General features: G+C 37.6%; 1 protein-coding gene across 2 annotated transcripts; it reads right to left on the reverse strand.

Moving 5' to 3' along the window:
- Positions 1-7,901: 7,901 nt before the first annotated feature.
- Positions 7,902-9,723, reverse strand: LOC106095826 (pancreatic lipase-related protein 2). 2 transcript variants are annotated; one of them, XM_013263216.2, is made up of 6 exons: positions 9,583-9,723; positions 9,384-9,517; positions 9,189-9,324; positions 8,812-9,119; positions 8,502-8,724; positions 7,902-8,081 (listed from the first exon to the last, which is right to left on the reverse strand). In XM_013263216.2, exons 1-6 carry the CDS (start codon positions 9,693-9,695, stop codon positions 8,009-8,011), a joined length of 987 nt encoding a protein of 328 aa, XP_013118670.2. In that variant the 5' UTR covers positions 9,696-9,723; the 3' UTR covers positions 7,902-8,008. The 2 variants fall into 2 exon arrangements, with proteins under 2 accessions (XP_013118670.2, XP_013118669.2); XM_013263215.2 differs by having other exon boundaries at positions 8,791-9,119.
- Between the last annotated feature and the right edge of the window lie 3,304 nt (positions 9,724-13,027).

Genomic DNA, 13,027 nt, shown 5'->3' on the forward strand with positions numbered 1-13,027 from the left:
CATAGGAGAAATTAGTTCCGAATGTTCAGGGCAGGATTTGAAGCTGAGCGTTCAGCGTCTGTGCAGTCTCATCGACCCGGTGATCAGCGCAAAGTTGCTCAAGGGAAATGCTAATTTCCATTAAATGGGAACAAAGTAGATGATTTCGAATTTGTATCTTAAATGGTTGTGACATATGTATTCTCATATAAAACTAATAAGTAAAAGCGTGCTAAGTTCGACTGGGACGAATCTTATATACCCTCCACCATGGATCGAGTTCTTTCTCGGTATCACTTTTTAGACAAACAAAGGATAAAAGAAAATAATTGGTATGTCATTAGAGCTATATCAAGTTATGGTCCGATTCGAACCATTATTGAATTGAATGTTGAAAACCACAGTAGAAGTCATTGAGTAAAATTTCAGCTAAATCGAATAAGAATTGCACCCTTTAGGGGCTCAAGATGTAAAATAGAGAGATCGGTTTACATGGGATCTGTATCAGGCTATAGACCGATGAAGACCAAGAATTGCGCCCTCTAGTGACTTAAGAAGTCAAAATCTAAGATCGGATTATATGACAGTTATATCAGCCTATGGATCGATTTAAACCATATTTATCACAGTGTTTGAAGTCATAACAAAACACGTCATGCAAATCGGGTAGAAATTGCGCCCTCTAGTGGCTCAAGAAGTCAAGATCCAAGATCGGTTTATATGGCAGCTATATCATAATATGGATCGATTTGACCCATTTACAATCCCAACCGACCTAATGAAAAGTATTGGGTTGCCCAAAAAGTAATTGCGGATTCTTCATATAGTCGGCGTTGACAAATTTTTTCACAGCTTGTGACTCTGCAATTGCATTCTTTCTTCTGTCAGTTATCAGCTGTTACTTTTAGCTTGCTTTAGAAAAAAAGTGTAAAAAAAGTATATTTGATTAAAGTTCATTAAAAATGCATTTACTTTCTTTTAAAAAATCCGCTATTACTTTTTGGGTAACCCAATATTTGTGCAAAATTTCAAGCGGCTAGCTTTACTCGTTCGAAAGTTTTGGGTGCTCTCGACAGGCAGACAGACGGACGGACAGACGTCCGGACGGACGGACATTTCTAGATCAAAATAAAATGTCACCATGATCAAGAATACATATACTTTATGGGGTCTCAGACGAATATTTCGAGTAGTTGCAAATGGAATGACGAAATAATTATACCCCCATCCTATAGTGGAGGGTATAAAAATATTTATTATTGATGCATTCAAAACGTAACAAAATATTTTCGTTCTGTGTACACTCGTTCAACCTCATATTTGACATGGGTCTACGAGAATGCAGCACAACAAGATGACAGTCCCAAGGAGATTCCGGTCTGTTTTCGTTGTTTCAAATTTCCGGTTATGTACTAAATTTAGCTTTTAACACACATTTTAGGTACGTAGAATTCAATGTGCCTAATTGTTCAAACGAAATTACCAAACAACCTACCAGCACACAATTTTGTGAGCTGTGCGCTTTCAGCTCTGTTCTTGAAAGCAACAACAACAACAACAACAACAAATGCAACAACCATAAAAAAAAGATAGACCTGGAAAGTTATCCATCAATGAGTTAGTGAAGCTTGAAATTGGAAATCCAACAACAAACAAAGAGTGGTTTACAAAACCAAACAAAACGCGGAACGGTCAATTTGTAAAAGGAAACATATTCTAAATAACTAATCATTGGCGCTGCCAATGGTTGTCAATGATTGTTACACATGGATCGATATCTGTCGACTCGGATATGGGCATTCGGCATTCCATCGAGCACAAAAAAAATGAATCACTTTCTAATTGGACTATATCGATCCATTATTGGATTCAGGGTGCGTTGAGGTGAATTGTCATATTGACAGTAAATACAAAATGCAGCATTCATTTCGAAACATATCATATTCAAATAATTGTCAACAATTGGTTGTGGCTACAACAACAATGCACTAGGGCCTCAACTACATTACACCACGATCTACGTTCTAATTTGTAACAAAATTCTCTGTAAATGAAAATATAATTAAAAGCAAAATGCATGCAAGACCAAAAAGCAAGAAGAAAGCCGAAAAATCTAGTTTGGAGTATTGTAAGCACGAGCATTTTTCCCCCAAAACCTAAAGCGAAATCCGAAGGACTCTATTCTTTGCCAGACAACAAACAAAAGTAAAACTAACAACACACAACAAAGGCAACAGAGTTGACTGGTGCCCATTTCGTGAGCATTTAAGTACATCGGCAATTGTTTGAATCGAAAATTGTATTGGCGCAGCGACATGTCGCTACTATTTTGCTTATTTTACTCAGTACCACTTCTACGGAACGTGTTCGCATTTTCTTCGTCGGCCGAAAAGTCCAAGTCAGTACTAGGCTAAAAGTAAAATAAAAATTTTCACTGTCCCAGTTTACATGCGCATACTATCGAGAACCTTCTAAATCTGATTGTTGTCAGACTGAGCTTTACCCAATAAAAAAACAACAATTAAAAGCGTGCCAAGTTCGACCGGGCCGAATCTTATATACCCTCCACCAAGGATCGCATTTGTCGACTTCTTTTCCCAGTGTCTCTTTTTGGGCAAACAAAGGAAAGGAAAGGATAAGAGAAAAGATTTGCTATGCTATTGGAGCTATATCAAGTTATGGTCCGATTCGGACCATAATGGAATGAATATTGGGGACCACAGCAGAAGTCACTGTGTAAAATTTCAGCCAAATCGAACAAGGGTTTCCCCCTTTGGGGGCGTTTTATACGGAAGCTGTATTAGGTTATAGACCGATTTGGACCATATTTGATACGTATGTTGAAGGCATGACCGTGGAGAAGCCGTTGTACAAAATTTCACCCAAATCAGATAATAATTGCGCCCCATAGAGGCTCAAGAAGTCAAAATCCCAGATCGGTTTATATGACAGCTATATCAGGTTATGGGCCAATTAGAACCATACTTTGCACAGTTGTTGAAAGTCATGACGAAACACGTCGTGCAAAATTTTACCCAAATCAAATAGGATTTGCGCCCTCTAAAGGCTCAGGAAATCAAGACCCCATATCTGTTTATATGACAGCTATATCAGGTTATACATCGAATTCACCCGTACTTAGCACATTTGTTGGAAATCATAGCATGCAAAATCATCTCATGCAAAATTTCAGCCAAATCGGATAAGAATTGCGTCCTCTAGTTGCTCAAAAAGTCAAGATTCAAGATCGGTTTATGTGGCAGCTATATCAGGTTATGAACCGATTCATACTTAACACAGTTGTTGGAAGTGAAACTAAAACACTACGTGCACATTTTCAGCCAAATCGGACGAGAATTATGCCCTCTAGAGGTTCAAGAAGTCAAGACCCAAGATCGGTTTATATATATGGATCGATGTGGCCCATTTACAATCCCAACCAACCTTCACTAATAAAAAGTATTTGTGCAAAATTTCAAGCGACTAGCTATACTCTTTCGAAAGTTAGTGTGCTTTCGACAGACAGACGGGCGGATGGACGGACGGACGCACATGCCTATATCGACTTAATATGATATGACGATCAAGAATGTATATTCTTTATGGGGTCGCAGACGCATATTGCGAGGTGCTACAAACAGAATGACGAAATTAGTATTCCCTCATCCTATGGTGGAGGGTATAAAAATAAAGCTTTTATTCGATTCAGACCTTTTATCGGGGTATTGGTCTTTCTAAATATAGTCCGATCCGATCCAAATTTGGGACGGATGTCGGACGGATGTTTCAAATTTCAGCTAAATCGGATAATAAATAAAATATGGGCTTCAGACCCTTTATCTGGAGATCGGTCTATATGGTAGCTATATCTAAATATAGTCCGATCTTAACCATATTTGGGTCAGTTGTCGGGAAGCCTTAAACTATTGGTTGCCCAAAAAGTAATTGCGGAATTTTTAAAAGAAAGTAAATGCATTTTTAATAAAACTTAGAATGAACTTTAATCAAATATACTTTTTTTTCACTTTTTTTCACTTTTTTGTGAAAAAAATTGTCAACGCCGACTATATGAAAAATCCGCAATTACTTTTTGGGCAATCCAATACTTACTGTTTCAAATTTCAGCAAAATCGGATGAAAAATAAAGCATTTATGGGCATTAGACCCTTTATCGGAAAATCGGTCAATATAGCAGCTATTTCCAAATATGGTCCGATTTGGCCCATTCAAGAACTTAACCAGCGTGCATCAAAATGATGTATCTGTGCCAAATTTCGGCTCAATATCTCAATTTTTGAAGGCTCTAAAGTGATTACAACAGACAGACGGACAGACACACGGACATCGTTAAATCGTCCTAGAATTTTACGACGATCCCAAAAAATTTATATACTTTGTAGGGTCGGAAATTGATATTTCGATGTATTGCAAACGGAATGACAAAATGAATATACCCCCGATCCCACGGTGGTGGGTATAAAAAGGGTGTCCCAGAAAACAATTCATAATTGAAGAAATCAACAAAATTTAAGCTACACAGTTTGTCGGGAAACTCACCATATTCGCATAAAACTTACAAACCATGTTTCTCATTTCCAAATGAATTTATGACAAAAGATTCTCAATAACATAATTATAGAGACGATATGTGTGTGTGTGTGTGGTTAAGAAATGAAATTCTTAACTTTATCCCCAAAATGCCACACTCGATGAGGCTTCTGTTGTAACCCATAACCTTTTTTGTGGAGTGCATCTGTTTCTCGTTCATGCCCATTGTGGCGTTGAGAAATCCTTTAATTTACTGTCCAAAACCCATAAATACATTGTGTTAATAGCGAATGCGACTGCAACAAATGCGACAGAATGACCATAAAGTGTCACAATGGCACCTCACATTGTCACACCACCTCCGTTTGTCCTCCACCGTTGGTTTTAGACACCTCAGACTATTCTGATGTCCATCTCTCGTTTCTGGCTGCAGTCGAATCCGTCCGTCCATCTGCATGGGCGTCAAAGCGAATAGTGGCAAATGTTATGTCATATCCTTTCTCCCCTCTGTCAGTTTGCTCTTCTATTTGGGTTTTATGAATTTTATGTGAGAATCGTTGGATTTTGTCACTTGAAGCAAAGAAAAGTCGTAAATTTGTTGGTTATCCTGTTATCCGCACTCAGCTGATATTTTTGGCCATCTATGACTCTGCGACTGTTAAACATGGCTCTTTTCATTGAAATTTTATTGCCATATTTGGGCAAGGGTATAAATATTTTACGATGCTTCTTAAAAAGCTGTAAAGTTATGAATATCGTGTTATTCTCACGCCACAGAAAACAGGTGCTTAGGTGCTAAGGTATGGAGTTTGAAAAAAGTGTATCTGTCAATAAACATAATTTTCAATGCGTCCAATCAAACCCAGGAAAAAAAATTTTGGGCTAAGTGGGAATTGGAAGCCATTTCCAATCGATGATGATTTGGCCCATTTGAAATCCTATCTGGAGGCCACTATGAAACGTGCAACATCAGCATGTTCGCCGTTCACACTTAAAGCCTTGGTCCTAATTCATGCGAGAACATCAAAACATTTTTTTACCAATTTTGCCGAGGTTCGAATCCCGGCCGGCTTCTGCCGAATTTTTTCAATTTCAAGCGGATTTTTGTCACTTGAAGCAAAGAATTTGTTATACCCACCACCGAAGGATGGGGGTATATTTATTTTGTCATTCCGTTTACAACACATTGAAATATCGATTTCCGACCCTATAGCTAGACGAGCTACCCATGTCCGTCCATCTGTCTGTTGAAATCACACAACAGTTTTTAAAAATGGAGATATTGAGCTGAATTTTGCACAGATTTTATTCTTATCCATAAGCAGGTTAAGATCGAAGATGGGTTATATCGGACTATATCTTGATATAGCCCCCATATAGACCGATCCGCTGATTTAGGGTCTTAGGCCCATAAAAGCCACATTTATTATCCGATTTTGCTGAAATTTGGGACAGAGAGTTGTGTTAGGCCTTTCGACATCCCTCTGTAATTTGGCTCAGATCAGTCCAGATTTGAATACTGCTGCCATATAAACGGATCTCTCGATCTAAGGTTTTGGGCCCATAAAAAGCGCATTAATTGTCCGATGTCGCCGAAATTTGGGACAGTGAGTTGTGTTAGGCTTTTCGACATCCGTGTCGTATATGGTTTAGATCGGTTTATTTTTTTATATATAGCTACTTAAAAGACCAATATTTTGTTGTGCACAGGTGAACAATGACTTGTATTTATTTTGGTCCAAATCGGAACATATATCGATATAGCTGCATAAGGTATGCATTTTTCACCATATTTTGACAAAAGGTGGTTTACATATATATCCGAGGTGGTGGGTATCCAAAGTTTGGTCCGGCCGAACTTAACGCCTTTTTACTTGTTTTTCGTGAATTTATGGTCATTGACGATTGGTCAGTCAAGCCATAGTCTGTATTGATAGGAACGCGGTTGTATGCAGATGATAAACACGTAAAGTGCTTCATTTAAATTTTTGCCTTCAGTTCGGGCGAAAAGTCGAACTCAGTACGTCTTTCGTTTACAACTAATGAATTATTTTTTTGCGTGTGTGTAATAGTTTTTTTTTTTGTCATTTAAGCTCGACTCGCTCTCGGGGTTATCAACGCAATATTGATTCACATGACCGGCTGTAACAAAGTCAAAACAAATGAACAGATGATACAAAATGTAACATAAAATTACTTTCAAAGGATTTAGAAATATAATTTTTTTCATCAAGCTATAGAAAGTCTGCCTCGAGTCATTTATTTGAAAAGTCTACAAAGTCCGTTAAATTTGAACAAACTATTATACAATCAGATAATCGACAAATGATTGCCATGTGACGACATCTATGGTACTTTGTCTCCGCTGCTAGAATGGGTTGAGGCTAAACTAAACCAGAGACAAGTACACAGTGACGGAAATGTATATTTACCTCGCCATTTTAAAGGGACATTTTGTAGATGGCGCTGACCAAAAAGAGCGTAAGAAAGAAGAAAAGTGGGTTTCTGCCTTGTCTTCCCCATACCGCCAAATAACTCACGTTAAAGACACAACCTTTTGGATTCACATTTTCGGGTTTTTCTGTCTTGATTCGGGCATTCGTTCCAACATTGTTTCGTATTTTGCTTTGTTTCTTTGCAACCGAAAGTTGGAATAAAAGGAAAAACGAAGTATCGTAAGCAATTCAAACATGTTGTGTTTTTAAACTTTGTCCCGAATTGGGCTCTAATGCCAACTTTTCTTCTTTCTTACGCTCTTTAACCACATGCCCTCCATCTTGGCTGTTAACGCAGGGTGAATTTGGTCTTTGGAAAATGACCGCCTCCCATTGCACCTGAAGAAATTGACCTTCTCCTACAAACCTGTTTCATTGCATGTTGGTTGGTTGGTTGTTAGTTTGGAACTCATTTCATCAAATTTTTTTTAACCAACCCTTATTTCACAACAAACTAACTTGAGCGTAAGCAAGACGAGTGACAAAGTTTAAAGACACAACATGTTTGAATTACTTACGATACTTAGTTTTTTCCTTTTATTCCAACTTTCGGTTGAAAAGAAACAAACCAAAATACAAAAAAAATGTTGGAACGAATGCCCGAATCAAAACAGAAAAACCCGAAAATGTTGCAACCCTCAATGTGAATCCAAAAGGTTGTATCTTTAACGTGAGTTATTTGGCGGTATGGGGAAGACAAAGCAGAAACCCACTCTTCTTCTTTCTTACGCTCTTTGATAAATCAAATTGGAATATTTCTTTTGGGAAATTTAACCAAAACAAAAGAGATCTTACTTTTACGCTCTTTGCTTTTGAGTAGATTATCATGCGATTTAAGCAAAACATCAAGCGATTGTAGATAAATCAAATTATCCGTCCTCAGGCTTTCCCTCTGTTGGAAAATTTTATTACTACAGTTTGTTATCTATATGAAATTTATCAATGCTAAACATTTAGTCTTGACATCAACCACAGTATTTTTGACATCAACTACGACTTTGCATTCCAAGTCCGAAAGGTGGCGCCCCATTCGTTGCCAAATAAAATATACCAGTTGAACTAAAATATAAAAATAACTATTATACAAATATATAACAAAAATGAAAATAGAGATGCCAACCACAAAAAGTCTTAAATTACGGTAAGGGATACATAGCTTAGGACAAACCGGTCAACGTCTATAACAATTGTTGTATAACCCAAAATTAGGCTTTTTAATAAAAAGGGTTAGTCCACATTTCAACCAAAGGAGTCACTGTTTTTGTTTTCAGTTTGTCCTATGCTCGGGTGCGGTGATGTCTATATTTGCATATAGATTTTGAATTTCGACCAGCACTTTTGAAACAGTGCTTCAGTTTTCTATTCCTCAATACCATTGGTTACAGTTTATATTTTTTCTCAGGTTTTCAATTCTAATACTTGGGCATTATATCGAGAGTTGAAATTTATGAAATTGTTTGTGATAACGAATTGAATTACCTCTTTGAAACATATTCGCCCATGTATGCCATCTTCCGATCTTCAGTGTTTATAGCATCGCCCAATGCGTTTCGACTCGAACCCATGGAACTTAGAGTCATTAAACACATCAACGATGAGCGCATCCTTATGGCACTCAGCGAACAAGGCAAGGCTGGAAAGTTCCTTGGCATACCTATTGATTCAGCGTAAAGAGTTACGGCGCGATTGTGGCTGCAGCTATCTGCAACGCCCCCAAAAAAATAGTAATGATTATAACTAGAGGTTGCAAGCACTAAGGACAACTTACAAGTGTCGATAATTAACTTACTGGCAGTTATTAAATTAACACTTTCACATCCTCGCTGAGGGGCATAACCATAGTTGGGATAAAAATCTACAGATCCACGAGGGGTCATATCTCCAAAGACAGGGTAATCGGTGTGAATAACATCAACAAAGTTGGCAGCATTTGCATGCAGACTATCGGGCGAACTAGGCCAGAAGAGTGGAAGAGCTGGGTCCAGACCTGTTACTCGCCCCAAAGAACCGTTGAAATAACTTCCAATATTACCAGCAATATGGGCTCCCAAACTATGGCCTATGATGTGTACTTCAGTGAGGTCTATTTCATGCTTCCTAACACACAAATTTAACACAATTTATGAAAATCTAGACTCGAATGGTTCCACACAAACGAATATCTACTTGAAGAACTTATCCAGCATATGGCCCAAATGTTTGCCAACACTGCCCACGGCCTTTCGAGAACTGTAATAGTCCAAACTAGCAGCATCCTTCCAATCGACCAGGAAAATGTTGTCCATTCCTTGAGCCATGTAGGCTAGAATATCTCCAATTGATTATCGCATTATGGAAAGGTTGAAAAACTCATGGTATTACCTTGACTCAGTGGTTTGATGGAATAATGAAAACGATTTCCTGTAAATCCATGCACTATAACTTTAATGTTAGTTTTATTGTGCAAATTGTCCACCTTGTTTAGAAGAAGTTCCAAGTGTTTTCCGTTCCGTAGCCTGATACGTACAAGTGGGATAAGAAAATCGGTACATGATATCTTTTTAAAAGCCGTTCAACTTACGGTTGCTGATAGTAGATCTCTGCCTTCTGTACCAAGGCACTGATATTGGCCGATTGCCCAAAGTTCAGTGTAGCACTCATAGTTAATAACAGAAATATGCATTTCAGATTCATTATTGTTGATGGAAATTTTCCGCCTTGCTGCCACCTTTATGGTTCTAGTTAAACTAAGCTGCCTATTTAAAGCGGAAGATCAAGTCGAATTTCTCACAAAAATAAATGCGTGATTCAGACGACTTTGCGTGCATATTCTGCTAAGAGGTCTGTAATGAAAGTGATTATCTATGACGCCATATTCTCACCTGTTTTCGTGTTTATTTTGTGAATGAATCGCTTATGAGGTAGATATGTCTTTAAAGACAATGTCTGACATGCAAAGTGGTATACCTACACAGAAAAAATGAAAAGCTACGTCCAATCAAGAAATTGGTACAATCAATAAAAAAATTCGCAGAAATCGGATCCATAACGAATATGTTTTTTCAGTTTGCCTGTTAGGGGGGGAGGTCATTAAATATTAAAATTTTTGTTTGTTTCTCTTTCGAGATGAGCTCAATGATCGGTGTTTTTGTTTTGCAATTGGAAAAGGAAATACAGATTCAGACCTGGGCACACGGAACAACAGCGAGAGCCGGTTTGGGGGATGTATTGGGGAAAGGATTGAGTCTCATATTGTCGCGATTGGTCTAAATATATGTTTGGTAGGTTTTAGGGTGGGGCGGCCCCCCTAGGTACCCCATCCGAAATTTGGATACCAAGTTTTCATTTTTAGGGTACTATATGAGAGCACACAAAATTTAGCTTAAATCGCAGCACTCATCTCCGAGATCTGGCGTTTCTGAAAATTAGGGTAAGGGGGAGGGTTGACTTAAAAAATTATAACCGAATAATTTATTCTTTATGGAAAGGTAAAAAACCACACTTTCTACTTTTATACCCTCCACCATAGGATTTCGTTATTCTGTTTGTAGCTCCTCGAAGTATGAGTCTGAGACCCCATAAAGTATATATTCTGGTCGTCATTTCATTCTAAGTCGATCTAGACATGTCCTTCCGTTCGTCCGTCTGTCTGTCGAAAGCACGCTGACTTTCGAAGGAAGCTTTGAGAGGGCGAATTCTCACCTGATTTGACTGAAATTTAGCATGAGGTTTTTTGTTATCATTTTCAATGACTGTGCTAAGTTTGGTTCAAATCGGTCCATAACCTGATATAGCTGTCATATAAACCGATCTGAGGTCTTTGCTTCTTGAGCCCATAAAGCGCGCAATTCTCATCCGATTTGGCTGAAATGAGGTGTTTTGTTATGACTTCCAATAACTGTGTTAAGTATGGCGCAAATCGGTACATAACCTGATATATCTGCCATGTAAGCCGATCTGGGATCTTGACTTCTTGAGCCCTTAGAGGGCGCAATTCTCATCCGATTTGGCCAAAAATTTGTACAACGTCTTCTCTCATGGTTATATAGTCTGAATCGATCAATAGCTTAATACAGCTCCCATACAAACCTATCTCCCGATTTCTTGAGCCCCTATAAGGCGCAATTCTTATCCGAATGAACTGAAATATTACACAATGACTTTTACAATGTTCAGCATTCATTTATGATCCGAATCGGACTATAACTTGATATATGTAGCTCCAATAGCACAACAGTTCTTATTCAAAATTCTTTGTTTGCCTAAAAAGAGATACTGTGCAAATGCGATCCATGGTGGAGGGTATTTAAGATTTGGCCCGGCCGAACTTAGCACGCTCTTACTTGTTTTTTCTAGCCACGTTACTTTGTGTATGTATGTAATAGAAGCTAAAAACCTATATGACTCATTCGCACTTCTCTTCTCATTACATATGTGTGAAAGGGAACGCAATATAATCTTGATCAATGCTCATTTTAAGCTATTAAATAACAATTTAATTCGTACAATTAAAAACATGTTCAATGGTTGCCTTCTTCTTGACGTGATAAAAAAAAAAAATTATTTCTGTATCAACAATAATTAAAGGATTCGAACCTGGACACACGGAGCCACAGCGGGAGCCGCTGCCGTTGTCTAGCGTTCAGAATCATCAATACAACTTCCAACAGATGCACAAAATCATATTTAGTACGGAAGAGTTGTAATTTGTCACAGAAAAAATGTCTGTCATTACACAAAAATACATGCATTGGGAAAAAGTACAGCTAATAGACAGGGCTGTCGAGCGTGATTAATGTGATAATTGTAACATAAATGCGTTTTCGCAATTAATACGATTCAAATACAACATACCAACGCACGGCCCTTGAAGCCATCACACCTAATGTGGTTGAAAAGTCTTCTAGCCAAGGACGAAACGCGTCCCATAGTGTTTGGTGTGTTTTGCTATCTTTGACTTTCTTTTTCCATTTGCAATCTCAGATTATTGAGCTCGTCTCGAAAGAGAAACAAACAATAATTAAAGCAATTAACACCTCGTTTGAAAAGTTGTTTATGAGTCAATACCATGCATAATCGGTCCACTTAAGGTCCATATTTTTTCAGTGTAGTAACTTACTTCCGAGCTGCAGTTCCATTCACTAATAGCAAGTGATTTCACTAATAGCAATGATGCACAAAGTGAAAATGCTAACTCGTCCTTCATTCATTGTTGATTGAATGGAAAATTTTGGAACAATTTATACATTACGTTTCATAGATACATAAGTAAATATGGGTTTTTTATAAAACTTAGAAATTTTTTTCTATTGACTTTTTTTAATTAGATTTTTATTAAAAATGTCCTTCATCTGTTATAATTATATATTTGTTAATACATTTTTTTGTCTGATTTATATTTGCAATACTATTAACCGATGAAAAAATTGATTTTGATAGTGAAGCAATACTGAATTGGGTCAAAACAATACCACCTGATGTGGATAATAATATATAATATGATATGATTCGTTTATTGCTTATTATAATCATTTATTAATAGATTTTCATAACTTGTGAAATATTACTAATCGGTATAAATCTATATATGGCGAAGCAGATTTACAACTTGCAAATTTGCCTATGAAGATTCCATTAAGGCACAGGAGAAACTTTTCAAACATCAATCAGCGCTATCCGATTCAAGTTTAAGCTCAGTGATTACTTACTTACTTTACTTAAAATGTCTATGAATGCGCCTCGATCTTCAGCGTTCCTTCTAAAATCTCTGAAATCAAATATTGAGATATCTTTCACCACCTGAAGCTCACTGATAAGGGACCTCCTTTTTATAGCCGAGTCTGATCGGCGTGCCGCGGTGCGACACCTTTTTGGGGAGAAATTGTTGCATGGCAAAGTACCTTACAAATGCATTAGTAGGGGATAGCAACCGCTGACCCATTTTTTCAGATGCTCTCCCCAGGATTCGAATCCTTGCTTACCCCGGCGCTGCCATGGCCGCCAATTAGAATATTTACAATTTTTAT

This window comes from Stomoxys calcitrans, chromosome 1, assembly GCF_963082655.1.
Source record: "Stomoxys calcitrans chromosome 1, idStoCalc2.1, whole genome shotgun sequence".
NCBI classification, from domain to species: domain Eukaryota; kingdom Metazoa; phylum Arthropoda; class Insecta; order Diptera; family Muscidae; genus Stomoxys; species Stomoxys calcitrans.